Source organism: Canis lupus, chromosome 21 (genome assembly GCF_048164855.1).
Source record: "Canis lupus baileyi chromosome 21, mCanLup2.hap1, whole genome shotgun sequence".
NCBI lineage: Eukaryota > Metazoa > Chordata > Mammalia > Carnivora > Canidae > Canis > Canis lupus.
The window spans coordinates 33,917,575-33,931,363 of NC_132858.1; the positions used below are offsets into that span (position 1 = coordinate 33,917,575).

A 13,789-nucleotide genomic window follows, 5' to 3' on the forward strand; every position below is an offset into this window, starting at 1 on the left:
AAAACATTTTCTTTTCTTTTGTATATTTTTTATTGGAGTTCGATTTGCCAGTAAAACATCTTCATTTTAACAAGAGTTGTGTACCATTGTATACTATACGTAGCAAGAGATAACTTTGTGAGCATAATTTGTTTCAAAAACTCAGATCAAAGGATCACACTATTGATAAAGATTTGCAATGTAATGATATGTTTATTCCTGGTATATTAAAAACTTCCTAACTTACTTACATTAGGACGTGGCCTGACAGGAATGCTTAACACACACCTGCACTGGGTTTTTAGAATCCATGTGACAAAACAGCAATGATGCAGCTATTTGTGTCAGCTTTTGTTTTTTAAAAAAATTCAGGTTCTGAATGAAAATATCTTCAGATGTGGCTCAGCTGAGTAATGGTTTTTAAAACCACAGCACAGATAAAAATTGATTTTCTGTAGGCATAATGGAAGTGCCTCCTCCAGGGACTATTCAGCACAAGGGCTGGAACGAGCTTTACGTATTTGACATAAGGGGTCAAATCAGTTTCTTTCCTAAGACTTTTTTTTTTTTTAAGATTAGGTTTGGGCAGCTCAGGTGGCTCAGCGGTTTAGCACCTCCTTCAGCCCAGGGCCTGATCTGGAGACCCGGGATCGAATCCCACATCGGGCTCTCTGCATGGGGCCTGCTTCTCCCTCTGCCTGTGTCTCTGCCTCTCTCTCTCTCTGTGTCTCTAATGAATAAATGAAATCTTAAAAAATAAATAAATAAACATTTTGTTTATTTATTTGAGAGAGAGAGAAAAGGCATGAGTAAGGGGGGGGAGAGAGAGGGAAAACAGGCTCCCCTGCTGAGCAGGGAGCCCCAACTCTGGGCTCACTCCCTGGGCACCAGGATCATGACCGCCCAGGTGCCCCTCCTAAGACTTTTATATCCAGTTCTTACTTGAAGGAGCTACAACGCACTTTAGAATTGTTTAGACCTGAAATTAATAAGAAAATTAGTATTGGTTGGTCATACACACAAAAAAGCAAATGAACCCATGCATACTGATGTTTTATAGAGAACATTTTACCAAACTTAAATTATGGACTTTTGTCTTTACTCTTCAGATAAATATATAAGAATTATAATGGCTTACAGATTGCAAAACAGTCATTACTAGTCAGCAACATTTTTTTTATATGAAAAAATTAGAAGCTGAAGAAATGAAACTTAGATCCTTAATAATATTCTAGAAGAGTAAGTGATCGTAAGTCCTGTAACTAGAGAGCTTGAAACTGAACTCAGAAAACAGTGTACCACATGAATCCTCTTTGTATGCCCTTCCAACTGTGGGCTTTACAGAGTAGGTATTTGTTAAATTTAACAATTAAAAGTTTCACATATAGCCTTTAGTCTTACATTAAAATAGTTATAAGGTAAGAAAAAGCAAACATGTCTCAGTAAGGGAGGAATCCTGCAATCTTATCAGTCTAACATAATCAGTCTCCCATGCCATCATTTGTATGTGAGAGTAGTTTTCAGAATTTAGCTTGCAAAAGAATCAACCAAGAATTAGCCAGTTTATGAACTCCTTCTCCTACCCCAGGATCCTAGTAAAACAGTGCTAGGAGTATCTAGGAATTTGCATGTTTGATGACCTCCTCAGTCCATTGGTACAGGTGTCCCACGGATTACACCAAGGACCAGAAGTATGAGGAGCTGTTTTAGTCAGCAATTCAAGAAACTCTGGGGGGAGATACCAAACAATTTGATCCCATGATTCCATCTTGCTCAGTTGCAGAAGAAATGTGAATGAGTATTAAGAATGAAATTATCTTTCAGTCCTAAAGCAGATAGAGGATTAGGCACAAATGATTCTTGAAAACTTTTCATGTACATTGTAAAGTTCTACTCTAGTAGATAGACCTACATTTGACCCACATCAAGAGATAGGAGATTATATGCTGGATCCTAACAGAACTTTGGTTAATTGCAGTTAAAAGAACATGAGCATAGAGGATCCCTGGGTGGCTCAGCGGTTTAGCGCCTGCCTTTGGCCCAGGGCACGATCCTGGAGTCCCGGGATCGCGTCCCACATCGGGCTCCCGGCATGGAGCCTGCTTCTCCCTCCTCCTGTGTCTCTGCCTCTCTCTCTCTCTCTCTCTCTCTCTTTCTATCATGAATAAATTTAAAGAAATATTTAAAAAAAAGAACATGACCATAAAATTTAATAATTTTATGTAAATATATGAAATACCAATTTTGAAGCCACCGAGCTAAAAAATATTCCATTTGGAACAAATGGAGATTTTTCACCAAAAAAAAGTGACTATTCCCCTGGCTCTGTCTCCACCCCCTGACCTCTGCTCCCAGCTCCATCTTTAATGCTTTTTTATTTTTATTTTTTCTAATTCCTTGTGGTGAGGAGAGTGAATTGCCAATCTTTAGGGATTCCTCATAAGTTTAGATTATACATAAGTCCTTTTGCAGTCTTCCTCAGAAGTCACAATTTCATTCATTTGGGAAACAGTGACCTTCCTTCTGCCTATACAAAAAAAGCAACTAGAAATCACCAGATGTTAACCTTATGTGGACCAAAACAGATGCATTATGATACAGTTAATCCGTTCATTGCTATTTTATTTGCAGATTCAAGAATGGCTTTGTTTAAATTGCCAAACCCAGAGAGCACTATCAGGACAGCTTGGCGATATGGGCAAGATGCCACTTACACCCTCAGGACCAAAAGCCACTCCTATGCCTGTCCCTCCAGAACAACCATCTCCCAAAACAGCAATGCCTATCGAAGTAAAAATGAAAAAGAAGGAACAAGAAGTCAAAATGGAAGCTGAGCAAATCATTCCAGAAAAAGTGCAAGAAATACTGTCAGTTGAAAAGATTGTCCCAAAGGCAACCACAGATCAGAAACAAGAGGGTAAACTAGAGAAAGACAAAACTTCAGCCCCTCCAGAAAAAAAGCCACCCCCTGAAGACAAAAAGCCACTCCCAGAAGAAAAAAAACCACCTCTTGAAGAAAAAAAGCCAGGCTCTGAAGACAAAAAGTTACCTCCAGCAACAAAACCATCAGCTCTAGAGGAGGAACAGAAACAAGACTTAGTTAAAACTCAAGTACCAACTGCTGAAGGAAAGCCTGCGGGCAGAGTGGCTCCACAGGTGGTAGAGGAGGAGCAACCCCAGACCCAGACCGAGATGGAAGATCAACTCCCTGGTTCACCCTCAGGTTCGCCCAAGGAAGATGATGAGGTGACTCAAAAAGTGAAAGAACAGCCCCAGGCAGCACGCATGGCGAAGCCACATCAGGTGGAACGTGGGAGAGAAAAAGCAGTAAGTCACGGTTTCCTTCTCTTTGCACAGTCTTAAGTATATGAAATTGGCTAATTTTTACCTAAGGACACAGGGTGCTTCATGGTGATTATGTAAGGGAAAGCCTTCGATTAAAGGCACTTTCAGACAAATGTGACGCTTGCCGAAATGAACAGTTTTGGCTTTTGGACAGCTAAATCTAACTTAAATAAAGCAGAGATATCAAATTTATTTTCCCAGTTTTTATGTGTCTCTAATAATTTATCGGAATTCTGTAGGGCAATAAGAAGAACTTATAATTTTAAGTTTCTTCTGGTCTCTGCTATGAATATAAAATCAGTATCCACCTTTAATATAAGATAATATGTGTCTTTATTAAGTTTCTGTTCACCTAGACACTTGGTTAAGCAAGTCAATAAGTTTCTTTTCACTTGAGAGCCATTTAAGGTGCCATAAGCCATGAAATAATTAAATAAGTGTGACTGCAAAAAAAAAAAAAAAAAAAAAAGGTGTGGCTAAAATTCAGGACAAAAATCAAAAATCATTTTTACAAAAGTTAATTTTAGTGTTTAACATGATTTTAATATACTATATTTGGGGTTTGTTTAATGTGTTTAATACTGAAGGATTATTTATAATTCAGACATAATCTGGAATAATATGTGTTCTCTTTCTTTAGTGGCAACTTTTGAGAGTATCCATCTTAACCTCTATCTGCATATGGAATAATGTCATTTTTAGAAGAACTCTGATTGTTTTAGAGCTACAGGAGATCTTACATAATATCTGGTTGAATAATTTTAATTCCCAGATAGCAGCAATGACTTGAAGGAAAAAGAAATGATATAATAATATTAAATTTTAATATTAGAACTCTAATTAGAATATGTAGCCCATCCTGACTCTGATTTAGTTTGTTGTTGTTGTAGTTTATACTTTTAACAACATGGTTATTAACCCATCTTTGATGTATCACTCATTAAATTAATCCTGGTTTTACTTCATTGTATAAATGGATAGATCAGAGTCAGAGCAGATTTCTGTATATTCGTCTATCTAATGACTGGATCTAGTACCACCACTACCCCCACCCCCACCACCACTACCCCCACCCCACCCCACCACCCCCATTGCTTCTCTTAACTTATTTTGCAGACCTGATGCCTTTTCCTGGTTCTCCGGTTCTCTGTGAAACAGCCCTGGGCTTTCATGACCCTTCCCTTTCTGTTCTCTTTCTCTTTCTGATCATGCCTTGTGTGTTCTCCTTGGACTCCCTGTATTGCTTTCTTTCCTAATCTATGATGCGGTGTCCTTTGTGTTTTGCTACAGTTTTTGTTTTTGTTTTGAGTTTTGTTGTCTTAGGGGAACCACATGAGCAATTTGTAAATCTACCAGTGCACCTTCTGGCCCTCCTTTTTTTTTTTTTTTTTTTTCTGGCCCTCTTTTGAGTATCAGATCTGTGTTCTCAAATATGCAGTGTGTGCTCTGCTTCAAAGCCTCACCATAAACTGGAACTCATTATGTCCGAATCTTACCTACTCTCTATAGAAGCAGTTTCTGCTTCTGACTTTCTGTTTCTGGTAATGGCACTATCATTCATCTGTCTCTGGTCTCCCAGTCACTACCACTGTGAGCAATCTGATTTCTTCTCACCAGCCTGCCCTTTGCCCTCCGCATCCAGTTTATCACACTCCTGTCTGTTGACTCTTATTCCTGAGGACTCCTAATTATGGCCTTTATGACCTTTCACTCATAATTTGAATAATTTAATTACTGGTCACTGTGCCTGCTCCGTCTCCCTTCTCCCATATATGTGGCTATCAGATTTTTTTTTTTTTTGCTTGTGTGTGACAGTTTTACTTATTCAATGACCAAATATATTCAAGAACATTTTTTTTCAATTTTTAATAAAAATAACATTTTTATTATAAAGGAGTATTCCTTTTTAAAATTTACTTAAATTCAATTAGCCAACATATAATACATTATTAGTTTCAGATGTAGTGTTCAATAATTCATCAGTTGCATAGAACACCCAGTGCTCATCACATCACGTGCCCTCCTTAATGATGCCCATCACTCACTTACCTCATTCACCCACCCGCCTCCCCTCCAGCAACCCTCAGTTTGTTTCCAATAGGTAAGAGAATTATTTTCCAAAGTTCACACAATTTAACTCTGTCACTCAGATATTGCTAATGGTCTCCGTTGCTTATTAAAGAATCTTAACAAGAATCCAAATATTGTTAATGTACTTTTAATTTTATTTTACACCTTTATCACTTTCTTTTTATCATGTCCTTTAATCACTACTTTTTCTTTTATTTTATGATCTCAGTATGTATATACTTACTTCTTAATTAAATGTATGTATTGATTTGCTAACATATTATTAACATCATAAAACATTTACAAAAACATAAGTCAGTGAAATAAGTTAAAACTATTGTTTTTATTTTATCTAATAGATATATTTGATCACATTAAAATATGATTAATAATAGTATTTTAGAGAGAGCATTCATTGTGTGTCAATATTTTAAAAATCTTGGTCTGAAATTTTATGATAGAGTTATCTGAAATTCTGCTTCTAAGTTAAGCTTATTTTGGTATTTTGATGTCTAGTTTTAATGACTATCCATAACAAGAAAGATAACCCACAAGGATATATCAGAATTAGAAGGAATGGATCAGAGTTTGTACTTGCCAGTTCTTGCTACTCATTCTCTAAGTTTGAAATTGAAGATAAATTTTGTTAATTGTGGAGATTCCACAAATAAATGTCTATCTTCCTTGATACCAGTAATCTGTTCTTGCTGTCAGAAAATGTGGTATTTAAATACATATGTGTAATGTTATACAAACAAATTGCTTTAAAACCCACTGGAGTTCTTCATCTGGAGGGCTTAGAAACAGATTAAAATATTCTCTTTAAAATTTGTTAAAGGAACAGAGATGACAGCTTTTAAAAATGACATGCGTCATTTTATATAGCCTAATCACATAAAATTTCCAAATATCTGTTTTCAGAGGGCTGTTTTCACATCATAATTCTCTAAAAGAACAGCTAGTGTTCATTTTTTGCTAATTCATAAGCATATTGCTGATAACCCGGGTTTACTTTCTCCCATCTACTTTTTCCACCCATCATCCCATTTACTTTATACTATCTGGTTAGTGATAACCACTTGTCATCACCAAAAATTTAAACAAATTTGGCATTCTTCTGCTTCTGTCAAAAAAGAATCAAATCTTCATATTCCAGAAGTTTTAAAATTAATTTCCCATTACATAATCAGTAAACCTCTGTGGTTAAAATAAATTCAGTTATTATCTATCTCAATACAAAACATTAAAGATATTCTTCAAAATATAAGGGTCTCAACCGAATTCAAAATATATCACATCTGTAAAATCCTGAGTCCAATTCTGGTCTACTTGTCACAGATGCAGTAAATGAATTTCACATGTACTGGTCTCTCTGTAAAATTACCCTTTTAAAAAGAATAATTCCAACCAACCAAATTCCAACCAAAAGCCACTCTTCAATAGCTAATATACAGTTTTTTCATTAAGACGAATATATATATATATAGCCATATATATGGTGTGTATATATATATCTTAAACAAATCATTCTATATTGAGTCTTACTCCATTCATTGGTACATTTTTCTTTAGTAGCTTACAGCAGTACTTTAAGTATTACTAAAACAGAAGTACTATTTTAAGCTAAACATATTAGAAATATCTACACTTTGATTCTGTTATTACTAACACTTTTGCCTCTCACTTTGGTCTGATAACTTCTCCCAAATCTTCCATTTTTATTTATTCTTTTCAACAATATTTGCTGACAAAGAAATACAGTTTGACTTGTCACCATATCATTTCATACATATTACTTCATCCATTTTTCCATGGTGGATGAATCAAATTTTTCCAAATGATGTGTGCCTTTTTTGGTCTTTTAGTATTAAATTAAAAGATCAAAAGAAGATTCCCAGTTGTTTATTATTCAATTTATTGAAAGTTGGTAAAGTACTGGAATATTTATTTATATGCAGAAAATTTTGGAAGTTTGTGATGGTGTCATAATGTCACTTGCTATGGTGCTAAAGCATGTTGTGTTCAGGCAAGGTTTACTATTAGCATCAAAGCTAATGTCAATACAGATGTCAAATATGGTTCCTTGATAATGGCAGACATTTTTGGCTACCTGTGTCTGATCCGGTTCAACTTGGTCATCATTGCCTTTATCTTGTAATATTGGTGATAAAAAGCTTGTAATGATATGAGGAGTGTCCACTTCTTTAGTAATGTGTTTGTCATGTGTTTGTGTATTTCTTATTATCTTTATGATGTGATTTTTGTTTTGTAAGAATCTTTCATCTACCACTTACCTGTTGTAGGAAAACTGGTATAATTACTAGTAGGTAATAAAAACCAGAAAGCTGCCTAACTGAATAAGAAGCCTCAGTATAAAGGTGGGCAAATAAAGTGACAACCTCACTATACCTTCTCCTTAGAGTGTAACTCACAGTTTTCTCTCGGGCTTCCTCACAGAACAGGTGACCAACTCACAGAAGAAGTAAAAGAATATTAGCATGAACCCATTTATTAAATATTAGGAACATGTAATTATGGATTAAAAAATATAATAAATATCTTAACATGTACTTCATGTAACCCGTTAGATCACTTTACAAACTTGCCCAAGCTTTTGCACCCCACGGCCGAGACTCCTGTATAAATAACTTACTTTGGCTTTCTCGGCCCTGTGGAATATGGCTCCCATATAACTAGCAAGCAACCCCTAATTTTTCCCACAAGTGAGCTATAGAACCAGCCAAATATGCTTTGTGAAATTCCTGAAGGTAGATTGTCCTTTCTCCTCCCTATACCTACACTCTCTGTACGTTGATGTTATACCCTTCCAACCTGATTAGAAACTCCCACCTCGACCTCTAGGCCACTTTTCTCCCTAGTGGCTGTCACTTCTGCTGCTGAAGTCCCTGTATTGACTCGTTTTAAATTTGATTTTGTTTGAAATCAAGATAATATTTTTAATTTATCTCTTAGAATATTCTCAGCACGATGTTAAGTATTTTCTCTATCATTTCATCCACAGAACATTGGATGAGGTAAATATTGTATCTTCTTTAAATTGAGGAAAACTAAATTTCTGTGCCCAGAATCACATGGCTGAGGACTCAGCAAGGCTAAGATAATGGCCCAGTGCTGATTATATAAGAGTAGCTTTTAAACACAACATATTAAAATAAATAAATTAAATAAATAAATAAATAAATAAATAAATAAATAAATAAATAAAATAAACACAACATATATGGGACACCTGGGTGGCTCAGCGGTTGAGCATCTGCCTTCAGCTCAGGGCATGATCCCATGGTCTCCGGATCGAGTCCCACATCAGGCTCCCTGCATGGAACCTGCTTCTCCCTCTGCCTATGTCTTTGCCTGCCTCTCTCTCTCTCTCTCTCTGTCTCTTATGAATAAATAAATAAAATATTTTTAAAAATAAAAAATAAAAAAAAATCAACACAACATATAATTCCTCTTTCCTATGACACTTGTACCTTGCCACCATTACATTATTATAATTATTCTTCTCTCTTAGCAGCTCTTGCTATAACCCCAACAGTTTATGTATTATTTTACTTGGCTCTATATTAATATTATTTTTCATTTATTTATCATTTGTGTCATTCATAGTTTCATAGTATATTCTTTACATTTTTGTTGCCATATCTTTTTGTATCTCTATTTATTCCTGTCTTCCAAAATATGTCAAATGGGACAAAATGTATCCTAAAATGTAATAAATAATTTGAAAGATACATTCTTCTTTACTTTTTTGTTTAATATTTTAGAATTCCATGTTGCTACAAAATTGTCTCCTTTTATTTATATACTTAAACAGAATATTGCTTGTCTACATTGGATATATTGCATTGAAACACTAGGGCTCTCCTGATGAAAACCAAAATTTGAACATCTTTTACCATTAACTTTTATTTCTGGCTAAAATGACCAAGGGGCTACTATCCACGTTACATATAATTTATTGTATATAATGGCAGCATAATAAAAAATAATGAGGTTTTCTATAGTGTAAAGGATTCCCATGTTGTAGATGAGAATATTTGATTTTTCTCTCCAGTCCAGTGAATATTATGGACTTAATCTTTAATTTAGAGTGTTTGGAACAGTCAGGCTAGCAGACTAGGTCAGTTTTGACCCTAACATTGTATAAATGGTTAAAGATCATTCACTTATTGCTTTACTTTGGCCCATTGAAATAAATAGCTTGGGAAAATTAAGCAATATTGCATCCTTTCTCTGTACAATCTTAAGTTTAATCAAGAATTTGATTCTTAACCTGAATAATATTCAGAAAACTTCCATTTACCTTCAATATGGAAGGCTAAACATTTCAGCGTTTATGAGAGGGGCCAAACTCAGTTTGGCAGTACAGATGTGTCTTGGTACATTCTCTATCACTAGAGAAGGCTTCAAGGTGTGACACCATCAGAAGAGTTTCAGATGGGTTGAAATCATCACTGCCTCTCCCTGACTGGTCTCCAGGCCAGCAAAAGGCAGTGGAATACTGGGAGGAAAAGAAATTCTCTACTTTCTGCTTTTGTTAGTAAGTAAAAATAAATAAATAAATAAATAAAAATAATAATAAAAGTATGTATGTATGTATTATCTGTCTCTCTATCTTAGCCCCTGGAAATTTTGAGTGATTGTTTCATATACACAGAGTAGAAAAGCTCAAGTACCATAATTCTATACACAGGAAAAGTGCAATAACAGTAACAGTAAAAGTAAGTGATAATGCTAAATGTACTTAGGGAGAGCACAGAAAATGTGTTCCTCAGGGGAACTGAAAAATGACATTGCTGTTTTGTTTTTTTTTAAAAAAAAGGTATGCTTAAATTATGTTTGTTCCCTCTCACTGCCTCTATCTAAGATGACAAACAAAATTCTCATGTAAAAAGTAGATGCCTGGAGTTTTCTTCTTAAGTAATCATTCCAGAGATCATTCTAGATTGTATTATCACATGTAAAGGATGAAATAGATAATTTCAACTTCTGATTATCTATTCGAATGAAAAAAATAATGCACACATAAGAAAATTCAGTGATGTTTATACACATACATGTATATATGTGTTATATATAATATATTTGTAATTTAGAAAGAACTATTTGAATCTGTCAATTTCATTAAATTTTAATATAGCACCATAAGTAGTTTAATGTCCTTCTCAGAAGTAAGTATAAACCAAACTTTTTTTTTTTTTTTTTTTACAACCATACATTTTTGAAGCAACTAGGAGAAAACTCCTGATCTTTTGGTCTTGGAGACTCAAAAATTTGGAAGGAAATAAGCCAAATTATGCCTCCTTTTCATAAAGCCTTTGATCATATTCCTATAGAGTCATAGTACTTCAGACAGCCATTTGAAGATTAAATAATTAGAGAAAACCAAACCCGACTTATACATTGTGTTTTATGTTCTTCTCAGTACCATCTACTCTAATTTGATCAAATTATTCCTTGTTAAAAAAAAAATATATATATATATTTATATATTTATATATATATATAACTTTGAAGCAAGGAGTATGCGGTGTTAAATCTATATAGGCCAGTTAACTTGTGTGGATACAAATCCTGTTCACCTAGGCTCCCAAAGGAAAGTAGATAGCCACAGGAGGGATGAGTGCTTGCACAGATGAGTGTCTCAGTATGCTCGTCTCCGTATATGAAGAACAGATTTCCTTTTTTTTTTTTTAAAGATTTTTATTTATTTATTCATGAGAGAGAGAGAGAGAGAGAGAGAGAGAGAGAGAGAAGCAGGCTCCATGCAGGGAGCCCAATGTGGGACTCGCTCCCAGGACTCCAGGATCACTCCCTGGGCTGAAGGCAGGTACTAAATCACTGAGCCACCCGGGAATCCTTTTCTTTTTTCGATTGTGGCAGTGGTAGATAAAAAGATGAATCTGTAGGAACCTTAAAGAGGCAAAGGGCTTGGTTGGTATATGATCTGGTAGTTAGCAGCTAACAGTGTAATGAAGAAGCAGGTCACTTGCTTCTAGCAGGAGATTTTACACCTGTGCTAGTTAGTATGAGAAGAATTGACATTATGTATTTTTTCAATTTACCATAGTACAATAAATAAATGACCAACTATTTCTCTTGAACAGTTCAGACAAGTACCCTTTGGTCACCTAACTTGATTTTCTTATTAACCACTCCAAACATTTTATCTTAGACCCACAAGCCTATAGAGCAAAATCTTTGCAGCCTCTTGCTACCTCGCAATATGGGGAGGAAGAGTTATTTAGAGGGGAAATCATCACAGCTTCGTCATACATAAATAGTGATTGAATCTTTGAGGAATGTGGAGGAAAGAGACCAGATGGGGGCAGGAGGGAGAAGAGGGTAGCACATGGTCCTCAGGAAAGAAAGAAAACATGAAGACATGGAGAAAGGCCACAGAAGGGGGTTATAGGATAGGTATTTTGATATTTATGTGCATCAGTCTCCTGTCTAATGTATCTTAATTTCCTTTGTTCCATTATATGTCTGGTCCTAATCGTATTTTTGTAAAATGTAGAACTTGTAGAATTCATTGTATCAAACTATGATTTCTTTTATTATACTCAATTGTTATATGTATCAGTGGTTACATTTCCTCCATATGTGGATAATTTATTACATTGTTCTGTTTATAACATATGCAGACACAAAATAAAGAATACAAATGACACCTTCACAATTTGATTATGAAAGGTCTTCTTTTTTTTTTTTTTTTTTTTTTTTACTTTTTTTAACAAGGAGCTTAGGTCCCCCACCCCTCTTGTTACGGTGTTTGCTGTGAATTAGCGAAGGATGGGCAGGCAGATAAGGAAGACAGAAAGCATAGTGGACTCAAAAAAATTGTGCTCATCATCATGTGGACGTGAGGAGATAGAAATATCCCTTCACTTGGACTGTCTAGAAATAATTTATTAGTTTGCTTCACCTGTGCCTACCTCTTTAATGTGCAGATCTTAAGACAAAGGAACCAAAACTAATTGGGTGCTCATCAGCCCTACCATTAAAGGCTTACAACTGCTGATAAGTAACTTTTCCCTGGGGAGACATGTGAAATGACCCAGGGAAGTTAGTTTATGATAGGCCAGAGAATACATACTGTTTTTTGCACTAAAGTTGTGAATAATATATCACTGTGTTTTTGAATTTGAATTGTGTCGCGTTGTAAATTTGGCCAGAGCATTTTTACCATATAATGCATTCAAGATACATCTCTAGGGGCACCTGGGTGGCTTGGTGGTTGAGCGTCTGTCTGCCTTTGGCTCAGGTCGTGATCCCAGGTTCCTGGGTTTGAGTCCCACAACAGGCTCCGTGCTTCTTCCTCTGCCTGTGTCTCTGCCTCTCTCTCTACATCTCTCATGAATAAATAAAGTCTTTAAAAAAAGATACATCTCTAACCAACAGATATTGAAATGAACATATGTAAACTGACTATCAAACACAGCTTCTCTACTGGAGAACTCCATAGCTAAAAGAAGGAAAAGGAGAAGGAAAGGGAGAAGGAGAGGAAAGAGGAAAGAGGAGGCGGAGAAGGAGAGAAAGAAGGAAGAAAGGTTTTTGTATGTGTTGTTTGTTGTTCAGCCTGACACCTATCTGATCATTTGGGTTACCAGCGGGTTGGAGGAGCCCGTGCTTACAAACCCACTGAAAATAATTGAGGTGGTTAGTTCAAGATACAGATTTAGTGGAATTGAGGTGGCTTCATAGGCCAGGGTCTGATAGCGAATGTCCTCCTGTACCTTGATTTCTGACCTCTTCATTCCATAGGGCTGTGGGGTTAGTTTAATACTCTAAGCATGGAAACCAATTGGATTAGTTGAGTTTCATCTTGCTCATGGGTATTTTTAATTTGGACTTAGGCAAAAAGTCTCTATGTTTAATATTTTCATTTAAGGTTGCTCTGATTCTTGAACCAAATTGCTGGTATGGCTTCATCACAGCCCAAGAAAAGCAGCAGGTCAAAGCTGTGATTTGTCTGCATAGTGTCCCAGCTCCTTGGAAAGCCCATGATCCCATTTACCAAAGTTAGTTATTATACTGGTTGAAAGGATGTGACTTTGACACAGTTTAAAGGTAAAAATTCAAGTATTTTCACAATCAGAAGACATTTATATAGATGATATTTATTAAATAGCTTTGAGGTATGATGCTAAAGATAAATGAGATTAAAAACACTACAAAAATAATAGCTGGATATTTTTCTTTAGCTAAAGCCATGAGTCAGACTAGTTATTGCATAACTTTTTAAAAGTCATTAATTATTAGCAATAACTATTAGTAATAATTGTAAACTTTTTCAAAGTTTCTAAACATTCACTTCAAATGATACAGGATAATAATATTAACAACAATAGCAAGTGAATATAATGTCTTA

The 13,789-nt window shown here is 35.4% G+C and overlaps 1 protein-coding gene across 6 annotated transcripts in view; it reads left to right on the plus strand.

Annotated features, from left to right (window-relative positions):
* The window catches only part of PCLO (piccolo presynaptic cytomatrix protein), a 389,843-nt gene that overhangs the window by 173,542 nt on the left and 202,512 nt on the right, over positions 1-13,789 (plus strand). For all 6 annotated transcript variants that reach the window (XM_072791350.1, XM_072791351.1, XM_072791353.1 and 3 more), the window contains exon 4: positions 2,611-3,306. In XM_072791350.1, coding sequence (XP_072647451.1) covers positions 2,611-3,306 — 696 coding nt within the window. The remainder of the gene's footprint in view (positions 1-2,610; positions 3,307-13,789) is intronic.